Here is a 25,013-nt window from a genome sequence, read left to right on the forward strand (position 1 = left end):
TCCGGACAATCAGGACACAGGGAAAGGTGACTACTGAACTCTGCCAAGACAGGGTATGATGGTCTCTCAAAATTCCTACATCTGAAAATGGTCTGTCAGGTATTCTAGGCCTATAGCCAAATTGGATGCCCCAATAATGCTGAGAAACTTTAGGTGACTGTCCAGGCTGCCAGCTGTCTCTGTCTAGTCTCACAAGAATTTTGGAAATTGCGTGCTTGCATTTTCCATTTTCTCAGGTATTATTATGTTCTTTCTCAGGTCTTTGATAAAGTTGAAGACTAGATAGTTACAGTTACAATCTTTTCATATCTTAGCTAGAACATAGTACTAGAGTTAGAATCTTCAAGATAGGCTAGCTATTGGAGTAATCTTGGTAATTTGCCATTCACCTATGTTCTGGACATTTCTGGACATTTAGCATGTCTTTCTTGTTTGATGTTATTCTTGTTGGTTGTAGTTCCATTTTTGTTTATGTTATTACCATTTATTTTTCTTGGACAATACTTGATATTCTTATTGTATATAGTTTGCGTTAAGTTTAGAATCTTCTTATTTAGACAAAAAGGGGTAATGTAGTGGCATTTGCTCTGCCCATGACCTTGGGAGATAGAGCCCAAAGGAGGCAGTGGTTCCTGCTGTTGTATGTGACCTCTTAAAGGAAAGGGAGAGGGGTTACATGTTCCTCTCCCTGCTGCCTGCGAAGTGGATTCATTCCTGGTCAGATCAAAGGACTTCAGTTGTCTACTCCATTCTGTATTCACAAGTGTGTTTCCTCAATTTATATCTTAATAAATCCCTATTACCCATTAAATAGACTCATGTGGATTGATCTTAATATGGGAGCTAGTTGGCATTTCCATCCTGTTACCCTGACTCTTGCCAAGGATGGCGACTCTGCTCTCCATGGAGGCCTGTTTCAGCCAGCAGGAAAGAGGAAAGGGGAGAAAAAAGCCCACACTCTCCCTTTCAGTCCACTGCCTGGGGCTACAGGCCATTTCTTCTTACTCATTGTGGGTCAGAATTTACTTCCACGGCCACACCTAGCTGCATGGGAAGCTGAGTGATGAGGCCTTCATTCTGACCAGTTGAGCATCTGGACTAAGGAGAGATTCCTGATAGTCTGCCTCAAGCCTGATTCTGACCTGAACGCTTCAGTGCATACTGAGAAAGCCAGGCTGATGCCTGGGGAGGTGTTTGCCAGTACCTCCTGCCCCTGACCACTCGGGCCCTCCTAGTGGACTCCATCTGTAGGTTGTCTGCTACAGAGGGTACAGAACAACTGAAGGACTGAATTCAGAGGGGATTGGTGATGGAATCAGTGGGTGGGTCTGCTAGTTGGGGTGGGGTGGGGCACAGAGACCTGGGTCCCCTGGCTTTCCCATAGTTCACCAGGCTTGATCTCTGTGAAACTTTGCAGCCTCGAGGGGTAGGGTGTATCCCAGTGTTGTATCCAAAATGTTGCTACAACCCATGCATATCAATTTAGGTTCAAATCAAAAGAATAAAACATCCAGTCCCCACACTACAAGTGAGAGAGCAAAGTGAGATGAAGGTGTCCAGGCGAGGAGGATGAGAATCAGAACGGGAGGCCAGAGGCACATTTGTGTCTTGTTTCAAGGGTGTCTCAGTGTGCATCCCTCCAGAAGCAGATATGGGGCAAAGACTGGAGGGCGAGCACCTTACTGGGAAGGTGGCCCCAGGCAGGGAGCAGCCGGGGGAAGCCGGGAAAGGGCAGTAGGCAGATAGTTTAAACACAGTGCACAAGTCAGGTTCATTCCTTCCAGGAACACTGGGAAGTGGTACAGAACTTGAAACTCAAAGCCGTTCTGTCCAAGGAGGTGGAGGATGGAGCTCAGAGATCTGAGCATCCTTTGTCATCTGTTCCCAATTCCTGCTTAATTCACCAAGCAGTCTGGCCTGCCCAGGGCGCAGATGGAAGGCCTCCCCCACTTCAGGATATCCTCAGGCAAAGAAACCAAACAGAAGGGGTTGGAAAGTGGCTGGTACACCTGAAGGGGTAAGGCCTGAAGGCTGTGAGCAGGCACCTTGTGCTGTGTGTTCCAAAAGATGAAGAGCAACAGCCTTGACACAGCTTTTACACACACACACACACACACACACACACACACACACACACACCACCTCATCTTCAGACTCACTGTGTTCCCTCTTACTGCAAGACCTTTACATAGACTATTCTGGAAGTCTGGGACAATCTTCCCCCTCATGAACCAGCCTGCCTCCATCTTAAGCTTCAAAGCCATCCTATAGTACAGATAAACTAGGTTCATTCCTGTTTATGACTAAACCTCTGTTTCTCAAGGATTGGGCTGTGAGCCACTTGTAACCCTGCCTCTTCCAGGAAACTGCAACCATGTCCTTATTTCAAAAAGTTGTTTATAACCATCTTGCAATCTACTTTTGTTTCAAAAGGTTATGTGACCACCTATGACTCCCTTGTTCTGACTACCTGTTTTCTGACTACTTGTTATACCCACCTTGCCACCACATCTTTGTTTCAGGAGTGTATTAGTGTATAGTGTATGCTTGTGCCCTGCTCCTGGAACCCCGCCTATTTCATCTGCCAAATTCCCCATTTGGAAACCCCCTACCCCTGAGCTGTAAAAGCTTTGTCTTCCTCACAGCCAGTGCTGACCTCTCAAACCCCGCCTTAGGGGAAGGAAGCCTGTGTATAGGAATACAAAAAGCTTGCTTTAATTAACTGCTTGCTTTAATTAATTTGGCCATAACGATTTGGGTCTGAGGTCTCTCTCCTCCCATCATCAGGATTAACGCCCCTCCCGGCATCTAGTGCATCTACACATTCTTTAGATACTGGCTCAGTTATTCCCTGTACCTTCCCCTATAGGCTCCTCTGAGGGAAGTCCTGTAGACAGGATTTTCCATCTAGACTCCCAACCAGCCACTCCCCAAATAACCACACTAACACTTATTATTAATTATAAATGCTTGGCCGATAGCATAGGCTCATTTTTAGCTAGCTCTTACAATTTAAACCAACCCATTTCTATTAATCTGTGTGCTGCCCCAAGGCTTGTTTACCTCATGTACGCACTTCCCATCCTGCTCACTCTGGGTCTCATGGCGTCTCCTAGGACTCTGCCCTTCTTCTTCCCAGCATTCTCTTAGGCTGGTTCTCCTGTCTAGCCTTATCCTGCCTAGCTATAGGCCAATCAGCTTCTTTATTAAACCAGTCACAGTGACATATATTCACACAGTGTAAAGGACTATTCCACGAAGTCCCCATATCAGCCCAGGACAAGATCAAGTCCTGCTAATGTACACTGCCGCAGCCCTGTCCCACAGTGGGTCATCTCTCTGAGGCATCAAGATGATCACAGTCATCAAGCTGTGAGGAAGAGAGCTTGGTTATCATGTTCAGGAACACATAGTAGGTGTTCAAGAAATGTACACTGACTGGGTGAATGAGTAAATATGTGCATGAGCAAATCCTGGTCTAGCTGAATAAAGCCTCCAAAGGCCAGAGACAGACTCTACCAGCTAAAGAGCCTGGGAAGAGGAGGAGGCTAATTAGCAATTCATTAGGATCCATTTCCAAGTCTATAGTCAATGCTAATGACTTGTTTGTTTAAAATAGGAAGTTCTGCACTCATTAAACCCATTAGTAAGTGAAAATGTTTCTGAGGAAGTCTGGCCTCCCACACTGGAGCATAATCTCAAGGCTGTACCCCTCTTGCATAGACTCCCAGGATTCAGCAAAGCAGCTGCTACCTGCAGGAAACACCTAGGCTGACCCCTGGATTCCTCAGGGTTCTCCCACAGAGGGATACCAGGATGCTGCAAAAGGAGCCCAGAATTCTATCTCATCAGAGGACACTGTGAGGCCAGGATTGCCAGAAAGAGAGGCCATGCTTGGTTGTATATGCTCGGGCTCTAAGTATGCTTTTTTTTTTTGGAGACAGAGTTTCATTATGTAGCCCTGGCTGTTCTAGGCCAAGCTGGCTTCAAATTCATAATGACCCACCTGCTGGGATTAAAGTGTGGACCACTGAGCTTGAGGTTCACTTCTACCTTAACATTTGTCTTTATTTTAAAAGAACACTGCTGTGAGATGTCTTTCTGTACTCTGTGAATATGTGTGGCTCCCATTGGATAATAAGTAAAGCTGTTTTGGCCTATGGCAAGAAAGCTTTCAGCCAGTTGGGAAATCCAAGCAGAGATACAGAGAGAGAAGGGTGGAGTTAGGAGAGACATCAGCCTGCCACCGGTAATGCCACCGCCACATGGCAACATATAGATGAATGGGAATGGGCTAATTTAAGATGGAAGAGCTAGCCAGCAAGAGGCTGAAGCCATAGATCATACAGTTTGTAATTAATATAAGCCTCTGTGTAATTATTTTTTATTTTTTATTTTTTGGTTTTTCGAGACAGGGTTTCTCTGTGTAGCTTTGTGCCTTTTCCTGGAACTCACTTGGTAGCCCAGGCTGGCCTCGAACTCACAGAGATCCGCCTGGCTCTGCCTCCCGAGTGCTGGGATTAAAGGCGTGCGCCACCACCGCCCGGCTCTGAGTAATTATTTTATAAGCAGCTGCAGGACCGCCGGTGGGAGAGATTCGTCACAACCACAGGGCTGGGTAGGACACAGAGAAACTTCCCTCTACAGAATACTGTCTCCATATCTGCAACCTCCACAGCAAAAGTTGTTAATTGTGTGGGAACTCTTGACTCATAGCTGCTGAGGGACTTCAAGGGGTAAGGGGCCTCTTCCTGTGTTGCCTTAATTGTTCATTTAAAATTTTATTTATTTGTTTATTTATTTTATTTATTGTGGTTTTTTTTTTTTTTTTTTTTTTTTTTTTTGACAGGGTTCCTCTGTGTAGCCCTGGTTGTCCTGGAACTTGATTTGTAGACCAGGCTGGCCTTGAACTCACAGAGATCCACCTGGCTCTGCCTCCCGAGTGCTGGGATTAAAGGCGTGCGCCGCCGCCGCCGCCGCCGCCGCCGCCGCCGCCGCCGCCGCCACCACCACCCAGCCCAATCGTTTGTCTTTTAAAAAGGAATTATTAATCTGTTTATATTTACTTTCTCCCCCCCCCCCATGTGTTTGCAGGCCCAGTTACACACACGGGGAGGTTAGATGATACTTTCGGGGAGCTGGTCCCCTCCTTCCACCACATGGTCCTGGCAATGGAACTCAGGTTGTCAGTTTTGGTGGCAAGTGCCTTTACCCACTGAGTCTTCCTGCCTGCCCAGTGTTCCAGCCATTCTACGTTGCCTCATGCTGAGCCATGCTGAGCCATGTCCAGGAAGCTGTCTGCCTCTTGCTTCCCTCCTGCAAGCTGAGCACCATCAGGTGAGGGGGACACCCTTCCTGGGTCTCACCCTCCTGCTCCCGGGGACCTGAGGCTATTGCAGAACGCTACTGGCCTCAGACTTGGTGTACATTAAACCAAGTCATTGAGCTCCGGTCCTTTAATCCCAGCATTTGAGAGGCAGGGGCAAGCTGATCTTTGTGAGTTCAAGGCCAGTTTGTTCTACACAGTAAGTTCCAGACTATAGAGAAAGACTCTGTCCTAAAACATTAAAAAAAATAAATAAATAAAAAAAAAATAAATCAAGTCACTGAGGATCAAGGAGAAAGCTGATTTGTCAAGGTTGCATTGCTGGAGACTCTTAACTGGCCAGAGTGCTGACGATAAGTGACTGTCGAAAACTCGGCCCTAAATGGGGCGTTTATACCACACACACACACACATGCACACACACACACACACACACACATCTACACCACACACACACACACCTATACCACACACAAACACACACACACATGCACACACATTTATACCACACACACACACACCTATACCACACACAAACACACACGCGCACACACACGCATCTATACCCCCCCCACATGCATGCATCTATACCACACACATGCACACATGCACACACGCACGGAAGTGGAAAGAGGACATGGTCAGAAGGATATCTGAGGGGAACACAAAGGTGAAGGAGAGCTGGGGGCGGATATGATTAAGATACAGTGTTTACATGTATGAAACTCAAAGAATAAAATATAAGATTGTTTTAAAAGGGGTCACGGCTGGCCTGTATGGTAAATAACAAAGCTAGGGCTCCCAGCCAGGTCTAAACAGAGCCCTGGAGAAAAGCTTCGAAAACAACTTCCCCTAGGCAGTACCCGCCACTGTTGCTCCAGAGCCCAGTAGCTGCCAGCCTCCTTCAGGTCTCGTCCACACTTTCACTGCCTGCTGCTCTCCCACCCATCTCACAGTTGGAGCGATCTACTGACTGTTGAAGGTTTGCTGCCCCTCTCTCTGCCTGAGGCTTCCCTTGCCTCCCGTCTGGATGGTCTCTCCTGGATGGTCTCTCCTGGATGGTGCCTTCTCCAGAGCCTTCCTGGAAGATGCTCCCCACTGCTTGCTGCTGACTTCCCACACTAGCTTGTCTGGTTAGTTCTCCTCTGGGCCTAGTTCCTGGGAGGCAGCATTTTGAATCTTTGTCTTCTGGACCTTAAAACAATGCTTATTGATGTTACCAATCAGCAGGTTTAGGGTCCTGTTACACCAGCCCTGATGTCTCTGATCATATGACATTAGCAGCTTTGGGTTCAAAACCAGTGGCGGCTCTCTGTGCCTTTGAGCTAATTTTTGTTCAGTTATGTTAACTGTAGTACGGAGCTGTTTGTGTTTCTGTTCATGGTGCTGAAGAGGCAGCTCAACCCCTCAAAGAGGAAAAGGTGGAAGATGGACGGAGCTTCTGGGAAAGATCAGCAGACAGAGGGCAGAGGTGAGGGCGACAGACAGTGTCCCAAGAACAGGAGCCAAGAGCCCTGAATTTAGCCTGGGCAGTCAGGAAGACTGAGGCCTGGTCTGCCTCTAGAGTGCACAGAGCACTAGGTGTGCTGAGATAATCTCCCTGCCTGGGGAGAGGGGTCCACATGATGGGGAACCCCACCACCACACCCCCATGTCAGCGTGAGCTAACTATAGAACTATAAACCCACAAGGCCTCCAGTTAAAAAGTATTTTATCTTTATGTATGTATGCATGTGTGCGGATACACCACACGTATGCAGTTGCTTGGAGAGGCCAGAAGAAGATACTGAATCCCCTGGAGGTGGGATTACATATGATTGTGAACCATCCAAAGTGGGTGCTGGGAGCTGAACTCGGGTCCTCTGGAGGAGCAGCAAGCTCTCCAGCCCCTGAGCCTTCTATTTTAATGATAACTGTTTTTGTAGGTTACACATGCACATTTAAAAACAAAACAAAACAAAACAAAACAAAAAAAACCCCATGAAATAGTGTAAAGAGCATTTTTCTGAAGCATTTTTCTGAAGACATCAGCCACCCTGTTCCCCTTCCTAAAGACTGCCACTTGGGCACCCTTTAAAGAGAGCTGCCTTACGCCAGGATCTCCCCTGCTAAGAACAACAGCCCTGCTCTTCAATACTACATCTTGGAGCTATACGTGAGCAATCTCGTTTTGGAAGGTTGTGTGACAAACCACACACGTTCACCAGGCACTCATTAGCCATTGACTCTGGCTAAACTTTTAGGTTACTGTGAATCTACTAATGTAAACATGTACCAGTAAACATGCCACTCGTCACCCTGCACACGGGGTAGGAAAGTTCTAAGGGATGGAGAGATGGCTCAGTAGTTAAGAGCAGTCGTTGCTGTTGCGGAGTACCTGGGTTTGATTCCCAGCCCCCATGTGGCAGCTCCCAACTGTCCACACCTCCAGTCCCAGGGGGCCCAAAGCCTTCTCCTGAGCCCTGTGAGCACCAGGCATGCACACAATGCACATACATACATACATGCAGGAAAAACACTCGAACGCATAAAATCAGTCTAAAAAAATGTATAAAAGGATTCTGAAGAACAGGATTGCTCAATCAAAGTGCACATATGCTTACAACTTGACAGGTTTTAGGGGGCTGGAGGGGTGGCTCAGCAGTTAAGAGCATGTATGGGTCTTTTAGAAAATCAGGGCTCAATTCCCAGCATCCACCACATTGTGTGGTTCACAACTGCCTATACCTCTAGCTCAGATGGTCCAATGTGTGTGTGGTGTGTGCATGTACCAACATTCATGTACACACACACACACACACACACACACACACACACACATAATTGAAAACAAGTCTAAAAAACTTCTACAGGTTTTGTTTTTAAACACGTGGCTCAGCATTGTCCTAAAGGTGTGCACTGTCCCGTGTGTATTTGTAACACATGTGTACAGTGCCCACGGAGGCGAGAAGAGAGCATCGGATCCTCTAAGTGGAGTTACTCACAGTGTGAGCTTCCGTGTGGGTCCTGGGTGCTGAACCCAGGTCCTCTAAGGAGCAGTAAGTGCTCTCTCTGCACTGCTCAGTACTCCCTCTTCCTCTCTAATGTTCGTTTTTTAGGAAATAACCCACAGCACGTTGGCGTAGATGCTCTGGAGGCTCTTGTTGGGCAGGGATGTGGAGTGTCTCATCTGCTCCAGACTGTGAGATCCCATGACTCTGTCACTTTCTGTCTTTTGCTTCAACATACAGGACATCTGATACACGATTGCTTTTGTAAACAAGGAGAGTCATCACACAGACACAACTCTCACCTCAAAGGAGGAGATAAACAACAGTTGATTCTTGAGCCAAATATGAGTGCCCGCAGCTGGGGAATTTACGTGGCCCCGAGTACCATCTTCCAATGTGGTCTGTTTCCTGAGTACTTCAGCGATGCACAGGCAGGCTACAGCCAAGCAGGGAAACCTTTGGTGTGGGCCTCACACAGTCTCTGACGATGCACTTAGCCCTTGGGCTGGAAGAAGCTGGGGGTCTGTTAGTCACAAGGGTGTCAGCTCAGAGACAGAGGTAGGCAGAGAACAGCTATGAAGGAGCTAAAAATAGCCCAAGATAACTTGGCTCCAGACCAGCAACATTCCAACTCTGCACAACCATGTAGGTTCTAGCTAGTCAATGAGCCTTGTAGAGTCTCTAACGGTAACACAGCCAGTGAATGGCCTGTGCACACACATTTTCTTGGACCGGTGTACTGTCCAGGAAACCTTGAAGGAGCTTGTACCAATTACATACCTGTCTTCCATATTGTCAACACGGTCTCAAATCACAGATGTTTTAGGAGGTGGGAATTATGCCTGGAGACTGGTCCAAGCCCTTCTTCATGGAGCAGATGTGACAACCGAGGCTCATGGAGAAGGGAGGAACATCCAAGGTCACTTATGGATGCGGCCAGTTTGGTTCCTGCCTCTGGTATCTCTGGTGTCCTCCAGAGAAGGGGGACAGCATCTGGGGAGAGTGAGAACACTGGGTGGGGTCCCCATGGGAGAAGATGAGTCCCATGGGTGCTCTGAGGTTTCTCTCTGCTGCACACCTGCGCCGTGGGGGATGTGACAGCTTTTATATTTCCAGATGAAACTTCTGGCTTTTCTCTCCACTCCACTCCCTCTTCTTGCCCCCCACCTCCCATCTTTTCCCTTGGAAACGGCCTTAGATTCTGAAAGGTGCTTTCTTCACTTCTGAACCCTGTGTGGGAGGAAGCTGAAGATGTGGGGGTACTGATGGAGAGAGGAGGTTGAGACCTTGAGCTGGTGTGCAGGAAGTATGGCAAATTACCTAAGGACTGGAACCAGACGGGGTGAGGGTGGGGGTGGGGGTGGGGGTGGGGATGGGGGGTGCAGGCAGCCTTTTAACCCTTTCCTGCGGCAAGAACAGGCAGCCCTGGGTACCAGGCCAAGGCTGCTTGTGAGGAACACTTCCACAAACGGTAGGTGCTGAAGATTTTGAAGTGAGGAGGGCCTGCTTCCTCTTCCGGCTTTGCAGACAGGCTCTGGCTCAGGGTAAAACTGTAGGAAAAGGTAGCCGAGCTCCTAATGTCGGAGATGATTCCTGTGGGAAATCAGGCCGCTTTTCAGGCATGATTTGAAAAGCCGCCGCCTCCCCAAGTCAGCCGTGGTGGGGTGGGGGTGCCGGTGTGGGGAGAATGCCATTTGTAAAGCAATCAGCGCTTCGCCAGAGTCCCCCATCACTCAGAATTATTTTCTGAAATTTGGCCTCTGTTCCTCACTCTGGAGGAAAGGCAATCCAGGCTCTCGGCTTCCAATCAAGCGGATGAGGAGGACCGGGGTGAGCCACACAAAGGGAGAGGGGCTCCTGCATTGTTCCGCACAGCTGGAGCTGAGGGAAATCATTTCCAGGGCTCCTCTCACTGCTCGGGATGGAGCCCGAGGAGGCCTCATCAGAGGCCCCATTCATCTCACTCGGTACTTTTAAACTTTAAAGCACATATTTATGTGCCTCAAGTCGCTCGTGAACCACCGCATGTCAAACAGTTCTGGGCTGATGGAAGAGGTACATGTCCTGGGACTTTTAGAAACACAGTTTCATTGCCGGCCTCTCTTTCTTCTCATTTCTTCCTACACTGCCAGATGAATATTCCTAAAATGCTCTCAACACGTCCTGTTCAAGAACCTTCCAGGACGACTGGGTTGATCCCTCAAGGCTGGGACCAGAGGCTTGGCATTCAAAGCTCTCTGTAGGTGTGGCCTCGGCGTTTCCCCAACCCCCTTACCACCCCCTCCCAGCAATATGTTACTGACAGGCTGCAAACTCAGGGTGATAAATGGCTGTCATTTTCCTGCTCCCCACCTCGGCATCTGCAGGCAGCTAAACACAGCTCTTCCTTTAGAGGGAAACTGCACCGCACCCCGATTCCTTCTCCACATGGTGGGGTGAGCTGGCCTGTCTGTGAAGATGTAGATCAGGGACTGTCAAATATGGCTGGGGGGGGGGGAGAAAAAGACAACTCATCTCCTTATTTTTACTAAGCCTTTGAGCCAAAATGCCTTCCCTATTTTCTAAAAGAATTATAGGGGCTAGAACAACAGGGTAGAGTGCTTGCCTTGTAAGCACAAGGACCCAAGTTCAATCCCCAGCACTGATGGGAAAGCCAGGCGTGCTGGTGCACGCTCCCTACCCCGGAGCCGGGGAGGTAGATTCCTGGGGCTCACTGTCCAGCCGGCCATGCTTGCTAGGGGAGCTCCAGGCCAGGTGCAGAGACCCTGTTTGAAAACAAAAGGGGTGGCCCCTAAGGAAGGACGCCCACAGTTGACCTCTGTCCTCCATACCACCATACATATGTGCATGTACATGTACATCTGCACACACATGCTTTCCTCCCACACATATATGCACCCACACTTAACACACACACACATACACACACAAATTAACATTTTAAAAGGGTATTAAAAAATCAAAGATGAGCTGGGTGGCGGTGGTAGTGCACGCCTTTAATCCCACCTCTTGGGAGGCCGAGGCAGGTGGATTTCTGTGAGTTTGAGGCCAGCCTGGCCTATAGAGTGAGTTCCTTGACAGCCAGGCCTGTTACACAGAGAAACCCTGTCTCAACTACCACCCCTCCCCCCCAAAAAAAGTAAAAGGTGAAGAGTCTTCTGGCCTTATAGGCCCGAGGGCCTCACTGCCTTTACCTGGGTGGATCCCTGCCACCTACTGTAGGTGGCTGCTGGCTGCTGTGGAGTAGGACAGGCCAACTAAACTGAGGAGCAGGAGCCCTGGACTGCATCTGGCTCTGGCTGAAGGAGGTGAACGTGAAAGAATGGCCGCCTGAAACGGCTGCGGGTGGCCATCTCTGACTGGACAGAGGTTACAGGAGAATGAAGGTCACGCCAGGGAAACAGGAGTCCAAGGCTGGAGAAGGAACGTGGCCTAGTCCGGCCTCTTGATGTCCATGCTCCTGGACAAGTAGCATGGGTGCAGATACTGGCAGGGATGCCTAGGCCTGCAAGCATAACCGTCCCCCTTCTGAGAAGTCCCCGCATTTCCCAGGCCCTGGCTGGGACCTTTCCCCAGCCTTCCGCTTCAGCTTTCCTCTGTGCAGAATCAAAAACAGCTGGCTAGCAGCCTTCCCAGGCAGGAGCTTTCACAGTTTAAGGCACCCAAGGTATTGCATGTCTTCTTGCAGATCCGGCTGAAGTCCTGGTATTGGTACTCTTGAGTCAGTCTAGCTCCAACCTGCAGTTCCCTTCAGTTCAAACGTGGCTCATGCTGAGGGCTGACCAGGGACTTTCTCGGCCAGAACTGCATAAGCCACGGGCAGCAAGTCGGACAGCAGTTGGACACTGGCGGAGGCTGAGTCACGGTCACTGACACTAGAGTTTACAGAGATTCCTCCCCACACAGCTGCCGGAAGAGGCTGAGGCAACTGCAGGAGTGATGGGAAATGAAACTCAAAAGTCACAATGACCAGTCCAAGGTCATACAGTCACTCAGAGGCAGAGGCAGGATTCCACCCCAGCTCCGATGTGCCTAAGCATCCACATTCTTTCCACAACATGGCACCTCCAGCCACCTTCACTGGATGCCCTACATCCAGATCTGTATTTCCCTGCCCTCTCCAGAACCTTCTACTCAAATTCTTTTCGTCTTCATCTACTCACTCTTCTTCATGTATGTTCATGTGTGCAGGTGCAATGTGGAGGCCGGAAGTCAATCTCTGGTGTGTTACCTCAGGAGCCATCCAGCTTCTTAAAAAATTAAAATTAAATAAATACTTTTGTGTGTTAAGTGTTTTGCCTGCATGTATGTATGTATGTGCACTATGTGACCCCCATGGGGGTCAAAGGACATGGGGGTCTGGAACTAGTTACCGGTGGTGGTGAGCTGCCACGCGCGTCTTCTGCAAGAGAAACAAATGTCCTTCCGTGGTGAGCCTCCACTTCAGCCTCCACCTTGCTGTTTTTGAGACAAGCCTGGCGGAACTTCCCTAGCAGGCCAGGCTGGCTGGCCTGTCGCCAACTCCACAGTGCCAGCACACCTGGCTTCTCTGTGGGTTCTGGGGATTGAACTCAGGTCCTTACACTCCGAAGGCAAGTGTCTTATTAGCCGAGCTGTCTACCCAATCTCTCATTCTCACCCTCCAGTTTATTGTTGTGTGAGTGTATGGGGAGGTGTCAGAGGACAACTCTGTGGTCTGTTCTCTCCTTTTATCTTTACACAGGATCTGGGATTGAATTTAAGTTGTTAGGCTTGTGTGGTGAGCACCTTTACCAGCTGGGCCACCTCACTACTCCTTTTCCTGTTTTTTATTTATTTTATTTTATTTTAGATAGGGTCTTATGTAGCCAAGGATGACCTTGCACTCCTGATCCTGCCCCGCCCCCTGCCTCCTCAGCCCCCCTCCCCTGCCCGAAGCCTGGCATCACTCTGTGCAGTGTCCCGGTACTGATGTACGATGAAGGAAAGCTCTTCCCACCTCAGCAAGCTGGAAGAGGGGAAGGACCACTGTTGGACATCCATGCTAACAAGGACTACCCTGAGTCAGCTGGGCAGGTTCAAAATTAAAGTTGCCTGAATATACTAACAGCGGCACACTAATTAGTTTTTTTTTTTTTTAATCAAGTGAAACAATCTGCCCGCTGGAATCAGAAAGCAGCTCAGCCTATTTTAACTCTTTGTGGGGGCAGGAGCGAGTTTGGAGCACAGTGCAATCCCTCCTGTGTTCCCTGCCCCCCGCCCCCCTCCGTCCCCCACATTAACAGCTATGTAGTGCTCTGTAAGGCATGACACCTTGCCAACCTGTTTTCTCATCTGCCAGAGGCTAGAAACTGAATCAGCCAATACTGCACTTTGTCCTGGCAGAGCTGGGGACAAAGCCATCCCAGAACTTCATGACTAGAAGACAGACAAATGATTCCATGTCCTGCCACGGACTCTTAGCTCCGGGTCCCAGGTGAAATCTCAGGAGTTGTACAGAGTTCTGTAACGCCAGCTAAATAACATGTGAGATGATGCAGTCCCCCCCCTCCCCCGGGTGGCAGGGGACGAGCAGGGGCTTATCTCTGGAGGGCCAGTCTTCATTTCATCAGATGCCTGGAGAGGCCAGACCAGAAGACTCAGAGCCTTCCTCTGGCCTGACGCCTCCCACCCTTGCGCTGGAGCACTGAGGCCAGAGAGGAAGCCCACGGGGACCCACCTGAAGAGTGGTGGCCATCAAGACCTGAGGGAGCTGGACATTCCACTGCCCTCGCAGAGCAGACAGTGACCAGGGGAACTAGCTGCAGTCCCTCAATCCGGTGTCCCCCTCACGCCAGTGAAGTGCTGGAGCTTGGGGATCATCCACATCATTCCGAGAGTTAGTTGGCTGGTGCCCGGAAGGGTATTTGTCAATCCATCCCCTGACCGCACACTCAAATCAATGTGTACTGTGCTAAATTCCTCAGCTAGGAAGAAAATCAAGCATTTTTTTCCCCTGCCTTTTCTAATAAATGGTAGCTGCAGCTACACATACCTGAGAAAGGGGTGATTGGTGATTCCTGGCTCACAGATACCCCAGGCAAAGGCAAGTCTGCATGGGAGACTTAGCAAAGCAGGACTTGGCAACCTTAATGAGTGAGTGGTAAGAGGTGGGCATACCGATGGCCGCCGATACAAGGAAAGTTGTAGCTCCTGATTGAGGCACCTATAGGGGATAATGCTAAGCCAGGAATCTGGAAGGAAAACAAAATGCCACACCTGACCCAGGACTCTTGCTGTTTCCCAGTTTACAGAAAATCCAGAAGAGCTTGATGTATGGATGCAATTAGCAAATCCATTTAGCAGGACTAGGAGGCCAGGAACAGACAGCCTATATCCTTCCAGCAAACCTTCCAAGGAGAGAGAGGTGCAGGGGCAGCTGTAAATTAGCAATATTAGAGTACCCCAGTGTATACACTGATTCAAACGTGATGGGAAAACAAAGACACGGAACGACTAACATCACAGGGTCCCTGTGGGCTTTTTAGATGCAGCCACACAGGCGTTACACTTACACACTGAAAAGCTTGTGTAAGACACCTAGGATCTGCTTGAGAATAACCCCCGGGTCAGTGAACTAGACAAGTGGGCAGGGCGGAGTGTGGTGCTAGGATCAAACCCACAGCCTTGGACACGCTTCACGGCTCAGCCACACCTGTCTCAGCCTTTACAAGGGCTAGTATGCCGGCACCAACAGTAAAAATTAGGAAGTCAAGGTGACAGGGCTGGAGAGATGGCTCAGCAGGGAAGAGCACTTGGCTACTATTCCAGAGGACCCAGGTTTGGTTTGCAGTACCCACATGGTGGCTTAAACTATCCATAACTCTGGTTCTAGGGGATCAGACACTTCTGACATCCTTTAGCACCCAGCACACACATGGTTCTATACATACACACATACATGAGGCAAAATACTCACACACATCAAACAAACAAATAAATAAGAAATCAAGCTGGGTGAGATGGTTCATGTCTGTAATCCCAGTACTCAGGAACTTGAGGAAGGAGAATTGTCATGAGTTCAAGGCCAGCCTGGGCTACCTAGTGAGTTCCAGAAGAGCCAAGGCTACAGTGTTACTCTGTGTCTTAAAGTGGGGTGGGGGAGCTGGGAAGACGGTTCAACAGGTAAAGGTCCATCTGCCAAGCCTGCTGACCTGAGTTTAACCCCTGGGAACCACACAGGAAGGAGAAGTGTCTCCTGCAAGTTGTCCTCTGATGAGCGACATGACTGATATGACATGCCCCACATATCCCATAAAGAAATGTGAGGAATAAATCAATCTCGCATTAAAAATTTTTAAAAAAGATTTATTTATGAGTGTTTTGCTCACATGTGTGTCTATGCACCATGTGCAAATCTGGTGCTGGTGGAGATGAGAAGAGGGTGTTGGATCCCTTGGAACTGGAGCACAGGGTGTGTGTATGTGTGTGTGTGTGTGTGTGTGTGTGTGTGTGTGTGTGTGTGTGCGTGTGACCCGTGAGGCAGATGGGCTGTGCAGACTGTAGACTAAGGAGTTAAGCTCTTCGAGCCGCCAGACAATGTCATCTGAAACATGAAGAGTGAAATATAAACAACAGTCAGCTACTTTCCTTTAATCCAATTTCTAAGCAGTGTGTGATCGATCAATTTATACATCGATTGGCTGTCTAATCCACCTTCACCACCTCTGTGCTGCTGCAACCACCTCCATCGGGGTGCCGCAGCTCAGCTTCTGGCTGGCAGGGTCCGGCAGGGTCACTGTAGCTGCTGGAGCAGGTGGAGCACATTGGTGGCATAGGGGTTCTGTTGCTCAGTGGCCCCCCGCAGCTGTACAGGGTGAAGGCTGGGGTGGGGGGCTGTGAACTGCTGCACAGGGCAGTACAGCTCATGCAGGAGAAGCCAGGTAGAGTCGGGGTCTACTTTCGCCAGGTGGAGGAAGACACTGTGGAGAGAGAATGGCATCAGTGGGGAGATGAAGGGGAGGAGGAAGGAGGGTGGGCTACTGCTCATCCCAGAGGCTGTTACTGGGCTCTCGGAGAAGGAACTGATCACAGTATCAAGTCACTTCAAAGAGCAGAGGGAACCCACTTAGATCCTAAGACAGGGCCATTAGGACGGTCCAAAGCCTAACAGAAAGAGCGGAGAACAGCTTCTGATCCATTGACATGAAGCAAAACAGTAATTAGTCCAAGGGAAGCAATATTGACACAAAGAAGCTCTTCTGTGTAGGTGGAGTCTGAAGGAATGCCAGGCCTAGCCCTGCATCACCAGCTATGTGGGGGAGCTGGGCAAGCCCCTTAACGTCTGTTCTTCAAGGTCCTCCTGTGCCCCTGGATGGACCCACTCTGGCCACTCAGAGCCATGGCTTCTTAGAGGCCCGAGCACAAGGCCAACAGACTAAGTGCTCACTGAAGGCTAGCCCAGGGCTCTAATGTCCTGTACAAACAACCTGGAGCTCAAGGGCCACGGCCACAGTGTTACCAGGAATGAAATCCTTCACCTTGACCCCAACTTTGGCTATTATCTGTTCAACTCCTATTTCTGAACCACCAGTCATGTGCCCAGGGCCACCAGACTAGACAGTCCCGTGTCAACCTCCCACACCTGGCTGTTCACTCCCAGGGTAACTGATGCCCTCCCGTCAGCCCACCACTGCACCCCCTGCTGGAGACCGCTTTCCCACTCTGTCCAAGTGGTCCCCCGTCTCCCCCTCTCAGGACTCTCTCTGCACTTAGCCCCTCTCACAGTGGCGTGGACTGCGGCTGCTGGGTTTCCCTCAGCTCAGCACACTGTAAGCAGTCAGTGAATACCTGCTGACCAACAGGCTCCCAACTGACTAAGGACTTTGAGGGATACCCCTTCCTGGAGTCTTTACATTTTAGAAAGGGTCTGGGAAAGGTTACGAGGTCATCATCAAGGAAGAACAGGAACAGGGTGAACAAAATGTGTTATCAATTATCACTAGCTATGGAGCCGTGGAAACTATACACATGGTTTGGCCTCAGTTTCCCCACTGCTCCCCCCCCTTTTTTTTTCTTTGAGACAGGGTCTCATGTAACCCAGGCTGGTTTCAAATCTGCTATATAGCCAAGGTTGCCTTGAACTCTTGATTTTCCTGCCTCCACTTACCAAGTGCTGGTGAATTCCTTTAGTACAACCACACCTGTTTTTCAGTTTTCTCATTTTACAGGTTTTGGCCAAGGTTTAAAACACTGATCAGTCCTTACTAACTCCATTTAAACTTCAAAAACAAAAACACTAATTTACTGTGTGTGTGTTGGACCTGGGCATGCCATGTGTGGAGGCAAGGGACAAGGTGCAGGCAGAGGTTCTCGGTTTCTACCATGTGGGTCCTGGGATGGGACTCGGCATCAGGCCACAGCAAGTGCCTTTACTGTCTATCTCACCAGCCCCCATGTATATTCTAAATTTATTTTTGAAGTTAGCATACAAAGTAATGGGTTTTGTTACAATTTTCACACACGTGCCATTCTATGTTGTTCTTGTCCATCTCCAAGTGACACCCCCCCCATTTACCAGCTAAAAAGACCACCAGACCCCAGGATTAGTGGATGCGCCAGACTCAACTAGTGATGAAGTAAAGCACTTGGAAGCCAGAGTCCACTTGTCCTGAACATAACACAGGCTTTGCCCTGTCATCACATGTAAGCAGCACTCAGGTTTACACCAGGTAAGGTGATCACCACGTGCCCACCTTGTGCAGACATGCTGTCATTTCACAAAGGGACTGGTACCTGTGAGGCCTGGAGCCAATCCCTCCTGGGTACCGAGGAACAACTATATAGATAGGAACAAATATCGCAAATATTCTTGCCAATTATTTCTAGGGGCCTCTAGCATACTTTTGAGTGTCAAATGGGAATAAAAGGATTGCTAAATAAAACTTAATTTTTGGTTTTTAATTTCATTAATCTGAAAAACCTGTGTCCTTGGGGGAGCTGGGCCTTATCCTATGAAGCCAGTTTTGCTTTCTTTCTTGTGTGTGATAGACATATCCTGGGGGTGGGAGACTGTGTGCGTGCGTGTGTGTGTGTGTGTGTGTGTGTGTGTGTGTGTGTGTGCATCTGTGACTGTGTGTGCATGTGTGTGTGTTAGAATAATCTTGTTTATAACCTACACAGTGGTTGCTGAAGAAGTGATTATACTATTCTAATTCATCGTTTCCACTTCACTGCAGAAAAGAGATAGGGCCTGCGTGGGAGACAATTTTTGTTTAAAAACAAAAATATCTTTGATAATTAGAGTGGTGAGGGAAATGATAAAAAACATACCAAAAAAAAAAAAAAATACCCGGGAAGCACATTTCTGTTTACACGTGACACTGCTGACAGTTTCCCTTGGTGCCAAAGACTGTTAGAATGCAAATGATTTCATTTGATTTTTTTCCCCTCTACTTTAAGAACTGGAACAATTTCTCAAGTTGCAGCTGCTCTTCCTTCAAGGAATATTTTTATTTGGGCAGCAGTCAGCAGAAGGTGCCGAGGCCCAGCTCAGCCACAGCTCTGCTCTGCTCACAGGTTGGGAACATAGCAACACTCATTTCCTGAGACCCCTTTAGCAGGCTGAATAGGATGCTGCACTGACCCTCCAGGATCTCCAAATAATATGCTAACAGGGAAGCAAAGAAAGCATGTGCAGAGTTCACCCGCTTTTATTAAGCAGAGCCAAGCTCTAAGAAATCATTTTAGACGTCGATGCTTTGCTCCTGAAAGGGTAGATGCTCAAGCAAGCAAGTTCCTCCTCCTGCCTCAGCCGCTGGAAGCAAAGATCCTGCCTCCAGAGCCTGCTTCCACTCCTCCCAAGGATGGTCACAGGCAGTCTAGCCTCCCCAAGCATTGTTCTCAGGGGAAGAGACAGGAGGGGAGGGGCAGGGAAGTACCAAGTGCCTAATGAAAGCACTGTTCCAGAGACAGAGAGAGATAGAGATACAGAGAGAGATGAGAAGGGTGGTGGTGGTGGGGGAGACAGAAGGAGGAAGAGAAAGAGAGGCAGACAAAAAGAGAGGGAGAGAAACATGGGGGTGGGGTGGGGACCATGAGCCTGAGGAATGATTATTACCACCACCTCTAGCAGCATCACCTGCTATGGATAATGCTCAGTCTGAAAAGGGCAAAACATCTGTCTTTTGTCTCATGCAACTCCACAGTGCCTTGGTGGGGCCCAATTCTCGGCCACAGGGCTCTAATTTTGTCTGTTATTTTAGGGACAGCAGAATGCAGTGTATGAAGGCAGGTGGCTGGCAGGAGCAGCTTCACACTTGCTGGGCAGGAGGCATGTGGTCTGCTGAACCCTAAACACTGACCAATTCTTCGGGGGCCCTGTTGGCTTGGCCCTGCTGGCTAAGCCTGAGGTCTGGCAGGCTGGGTTCCCAGGGCTCCAGAGGCCTGGCTTTGACTCTACTCGGAGCACTTTGCTTGGGGCCACTTCTCGCCCAGCCTTTCTGCATAATCAAGCCAGAAGACAAAGGTAAGTCCTCTGCTTTGAGTGACCAGGGCAGCTGCCTGCAACATGTCCCCAGTCTATCTCCAGACACGGCAGGGATGGTTGTTGAACATGCCAAATGGCCAGTTTCATCTTTTTTCAAACCCAAAGAGAACGTACACTATTTAACTTCTGAACAAAAACTCCTTTCTCCTTCCCCCAGGCCCAAATTGGTGGCTCTGGGGAGCACAGTTATCAAGAGATGACCTGGTCCCCAGAGCACAGGAGGCACTCAGCTGTGTCTCGTGCCTCCACATGTCCCGAGGCAGGTGATTATCTCTCAATAACCTGTAGGGCCGTGTAGCTTAAATGATAACTTGACTTTAAAAAATTTAGAACTCGCCGTTAGGCAGTTTCTAAGCAACCTCTGTTTCCATGGCAAAGAAGCCTGGTGTTTATACTGATTTTTCACTTAAAATGCGGTTTTATTGAATTTCACTTCATGCAGGCAGCCATTTCCCTGCACTTCAGCCCTATCTACAGTTGACGGGTATCAGTAAGTACCTAATAAACTCCAGAGGCCAAACCAACAGGAGAGCATTCCTTCAGGATCAGTGCTGGGCTGCTCCAATGAGCCAGATGGGGTGTGGTGGCCTGGGGAGACAAAGTGTGCTAACGGAATCTAGCTAGCAGAATCAGGGCTCATCTTTGTGGTTCAGACACTCACAAGCGTCCAGTCAGTGCAGACACTGTGCTGGGTCTCTGAGATGCTGCAAAGGTGGCTGATGAAGGCTATGGTTTAGGGACTCATCTGCTGAAAAAGGCAGACATCATAGTGTAGTCTGGCTAGGCCGTCCTAGAGGCCCTCTGCGGGTGCAGTCAGGATTCCCAAGGAGTGCGTACGGCCAGTGGAGACTCCAGGGGCAGACAGATGGTTCCAAGGTGCTGTCTGGCTTCCACAGGCTCTGCAGCATGAGCACTGGATTACCCCCCACCCCTCCCAGTGGCAAAACCAAAACAAGAGCCCTGTGTTGAAGGAGCAGAGTATGTCTTCACCACCTCTGTCTAGACAGCATCTGCTCAAAGGCCACTCTAGAAAACTCTAAACCAATCAGGGTCTAGCATTGCTAAATAAACTGTAACTCAAGTGCAAGGCTCCCAGCTCTCCTGGGTGACAGGCTATTCTTTTTCTGTCAATTACTTGCTTGAGGGATCTGGTGCTCCTTGTCTCTTTCTGGATTTATAAAATGCTCCCAGGAGCTGTCAGGGCAAATGCCAGAGGTAAAGAACTTGTGGCTTTGTGATCTGTTTGTCTAGTTGGAGCATCTAAAGAAGTGGTTCTGGGGTATCTCCCTAGGAGCATGGCACACCCTCTTTCCACAGGGGCCTGAGCAAATGTAACTGAAGGCACATCACTTACTGGGAAGCAGGCCTGTTCCCCTCTCTGGCAGAACAGTCTCCACACCCCTTTCTCTGGCTATCTCTCCCTCCATTACTCCGTGCATGCCAATACTGCAAATGAGGCTGTGTGCTGCCTTTTAAACAAATGGATGCCCAGGGTGTTGACTTGTCCCAGCCAGCAAGCAGTGGGGCTATGTTTCCACACTTGGTAATTTACTCTAATGGGTCTCGGTTCATTGGGTGACCAGTATTTCAAGCCTGTCCTTTCTTGCTATTCAATTTAGCTATCTTCCTAGGCACCGAGGCTGTTTTTTTGTTTCTAAATGTTGGGAATGGGGGATTATGACTGGAAGCAACAATTTACTCTCCAAATACATGCTACCAATTACCTTTGCTGCTACACTTACTTGTTAGACCTAACTATATTTACCTGTTCAAAACCATTCATCCATCGATCGACCTCCAACATGCACACTCAGACTCGCATTAAAAATATTTAAATGCAGAGAGCACAGGATTTAAAACCATAAACACCAGTAGCAGCGTATGATGCTAATCATGCCCCTAAAGTACCACAAGATAGAGTATCATAAATGCAGTAGAATGCATCCATTGCTTCATGCATATTTAAAAGGACATGACACAGAGAGGCCCAATCTGTTAGAGATAATTCAAAAGGAAGCCAGAACCTAGCAGGGCTGAAGTCCTACTGGGTGGGTGTTAACCGCAGCCCCTTCCATCTGGCTAGCTCTTCTACTTCCAGGCCCCTAGGCTAGGGCTCCATGACAGTGCTGCCTGCCACTGGCTTCAAAGTAGCCTCTGGTCTCGGCGCCGGCTGGTATACTAAGAGGCCACGTGCAGTGCTTCCTGCCCCTACAAGAAAGATGACACTTCTGTGACAATCTAAGTGTCTTGCCCTCTCCTACTCAAAGTCTCTTTCTGTGACCCATGCTTTGGCACTAAGCCAGCAGCTCCCATGATGGGTGCAGTGAGAAGTGTTTCTTAGAAATGTCCTTCTGCTGGGGTATGATGGTGCGTGCTTTTGATCTTGGCAGTTGGCCTCTGCATGCACATGTATAGGCAAGCTTACCCCGCCCCCATACACACACCGGCTGCAAACTCTAGCAGGTTAGCAATCCCACAACACACTACAGCCTCAGGAAAATACTGGCAACACATGGTTTAAGTAGTGCCGAGATCTCTGCCTTCATATCCGAAACCCAGAACCTGCTCTGTTTATAATCTGCATGGCAGATGTCTCTTATCTCTGACACCACGAAATCATGCCTCGATGTGCACAGTGAACAGCTTCAGATCTGAGTGTATTTTTAGAACAATGGGCCTTGAAAAGAAAGCAGCAGTGCCTGTCAAAAGATGGATAATAGGAAAGCTAACTACTTGGGTCTGGATTTGTCAACTATTAATCAAATGTCAGAAGGGAAAAGAGGAGGAGTGCCCTCATTTCCACACCAGGTGCAACCCAGGGGAAACAGCTTTGCATCCAGGCCTCAAGCGTGCTGCCCACCCCATTCAGGGGACGGGCTCTTCATTCTGAGCTAGCTGAACTAGTGGATCACCTCAGTGGCTCCTGATCTGTTCAAACAGACAGGCCAGTGGGTGGCGCAGAGAGGAGCCGGGCTCTGGTGGGGATGAAATGAAGGAGCCTGTGCTAGTCTGTGTTGCCCAGGATTTGAAGGCACCAGCTGGTTCTTTGATGGGCTGGGATCCTACTGCTAGAAAGAGAGCTGGGAAGTCAGTCAATAAATGAACCTTCAAACCTGCTCCTGACTTCCCTCACAAATGGAGATGAAAAGGGGTGCTCCAATTAACATGAAAAAAAACCTTTTGAGAAGAAAGCCCTGTTCAGATTTCAGTAACAAGAAGATTTAGAAGGAAGGCTGCATCCAGGTGTCTATACGTATGACAACACATCATTCGGTTAGTGTATGCACACATGCATTTCCTAATGTGTACAGACATATAAAAACACATGCACTGTGAGGGCAGAGGCTTCTGTCTTCTCTTCTATTTTCAGTACCCAGAACAGTGCTTGGCACATGGGAGTTCACCACACAATTTTCAGAGTTGACTTTCTGATCACATAAAAACAACTCATCTGTACAAAGACCTTTTGGGGAAGGCATCACCACCATCTCCTCATAGAGGGAGGAACTGAAAAGCAATGGATCTCATGTGGCCACATACCACAGGATGTAGGACCTAAACCTAGTTTGTCCGACTGGTGCTACTTGCTTTTACACAATATCAGGTGAAGGGAGGTAAATGAGACTGTGTGCTCTCAACCCCCCACCTCCAAGACTAAGCAATAACAGCATCAGGACCTGCATGGCCAGAAAGTATGCTAGCTGGTGGCTACCTGCATCCCTAGCTAGGTTCTGGGGTTGGCTGGGGGCAGGAGTTGATAAGAGACCAAGCAGCTTTGGTTTTTTTTTTTTTTTTTTTTTTTTTTTTTTGGTTTTTCGAGACAGGATTTCTCTGTGTAGCTTTGCGCCTTTCCTGGAACTCACTTGGTAGCCCAGGCTGGCCTCGAACTCACAGAGATCCGCCTGGCTCTGACTCCCGAGTGCTGGGATTAAAGGCGTGCGCCACCACCGCCCGGCCTGGAGCTCTGTTTTATCATGAAACTCCTTGGGGATGGACTTCATGTTTTACCAGGAGATATTGCCTAGTTTTTATTTGCTTTTGGCCCAGAGTGAAGATGCATATGACAGAAGACCTTGCTGGAGGACAAGCCTCAGAGGCTAGCTGGAGAATGGTCCACTGAGTGCTCGTATTCAAGGAAAAAGGAAATTGGGATGGGGCTACAAGAGTCAGGGAGTTGCTCTCCTCTAGAATTTTTTTCAGGCATGAAATGGCAAGGCCTCAATGGTCAGAAGGGCACAGGACCACATGCTGGGAGATATCCTGGAGGCTCCTGGGTCCCGTGGGAATTTAAACCGTTACACTTGCCTCTGCCTCTGGCTTAGGTGGGCAGGGCTGAGTCAAGGCTTACTGCCTTCTTTGTAGCCCTGGTTTGTTGGCCACTCTTCCCACATCCTGAATATGATTTACTTATCTGTCATCCATTAAAGTTACTTAAATACATGGGATTTGAAGGAGCTCCCCCGCCCCCATAACCAGTTAACAGTGACACCTTGTGGTAAAAAGCAGCAAGGTTATCTCCTACCCCCACCGCTCCCCCCAAGTTATAAGATTTATGCCCCCTCCTCACAAGGCACATTTACCAGATAAAAGCATTAAACTGGAATGGCAGCTCCACTCTTAGCATTTACAGCCTTGGTTATATCAACCACCCCCTGATCAATTTCCATTTCCAGAGTTTACAATCTGGATGTAAAAGCCTACCATGAAGGCTATATTTAACTGGACAAATTAAAAAAGCAAACAGAGGCTTGGACAGTCTTTGGAGCCTGGAAAGGCAAATGGGGGAACGGAACAGCCACGGAGTGGACGAAAGGGATGCTCACCAGTTGCCAGCTTTGCCTGTGTTTCACATCATGATGGCTCCGAGGCCCACAGAAGCACCTACTCCCTGGGCATGAGGCTCCCCATCTTGTAGAAAGAAGACAGGGCCTCGGAGTAGCCCCCGGCCCTCAAAGCTTCCCTTACCAGCTCTCTGGCAGACAGAGGAGCAGGGTGGGGAGCTCACCTGCTCTGAAGGAAGCTGGGCCATCTGTGGGCCCTTCTGACTTTCCCTGTTACTTTTGGAGATTATGCTAAGGTTTGTCTTTTGTTTGTTTGTTTTCGAGACAGGATTTCTGTGTAGTTTTGGTGCCTGTCCTAGATCTTGCTCTGTAGACCAGGCTGGCCTTGAACTCACAGAGATCCGCCTGGC

General features: G+C 49.0%; 1 protein-coding gene across 1 annotated transcript in view; it reads right to left on the bottom strand.

The window, feature by feature from the left end:
• Nucleotides 1-15,621: 15,621 nt before the first annotated feature.
• Nucleotides 15,622-25,013, bottom strand: part of Tti1 (TELO2 interacting protein 1) — a 52,347-nt gene continuing 42,955 nt past the window's right edge. The window contains exon 8 of the mRNA XM_028889247.2: nt 15,622-16,256. Coding sequence (XP_028745080.1) covers nt 16,070-16,256 — 187 coding nt within the window. The 3' untranslated portion in view covers nt 15,622-16,069. The remainder of the gene's footprint in view (nt 16,257-25,013) is intronic.

The sequence above is a fragment of the Peromyscus leucopus genome, chromosome 4 (assembly GCF_004664715.2).
Source record: "Peromyscus leucopus breed LL Stock chromosome 4, UCI_PerLeu_2.1, whole genome shotgun sequence".
NCBI classification, from domain to species: Eukaryota; Metazoa; Chordata; class Mammalia; order Rodentia; family Cricetidae; genus Peromyscus; species Peromyscus leucopus.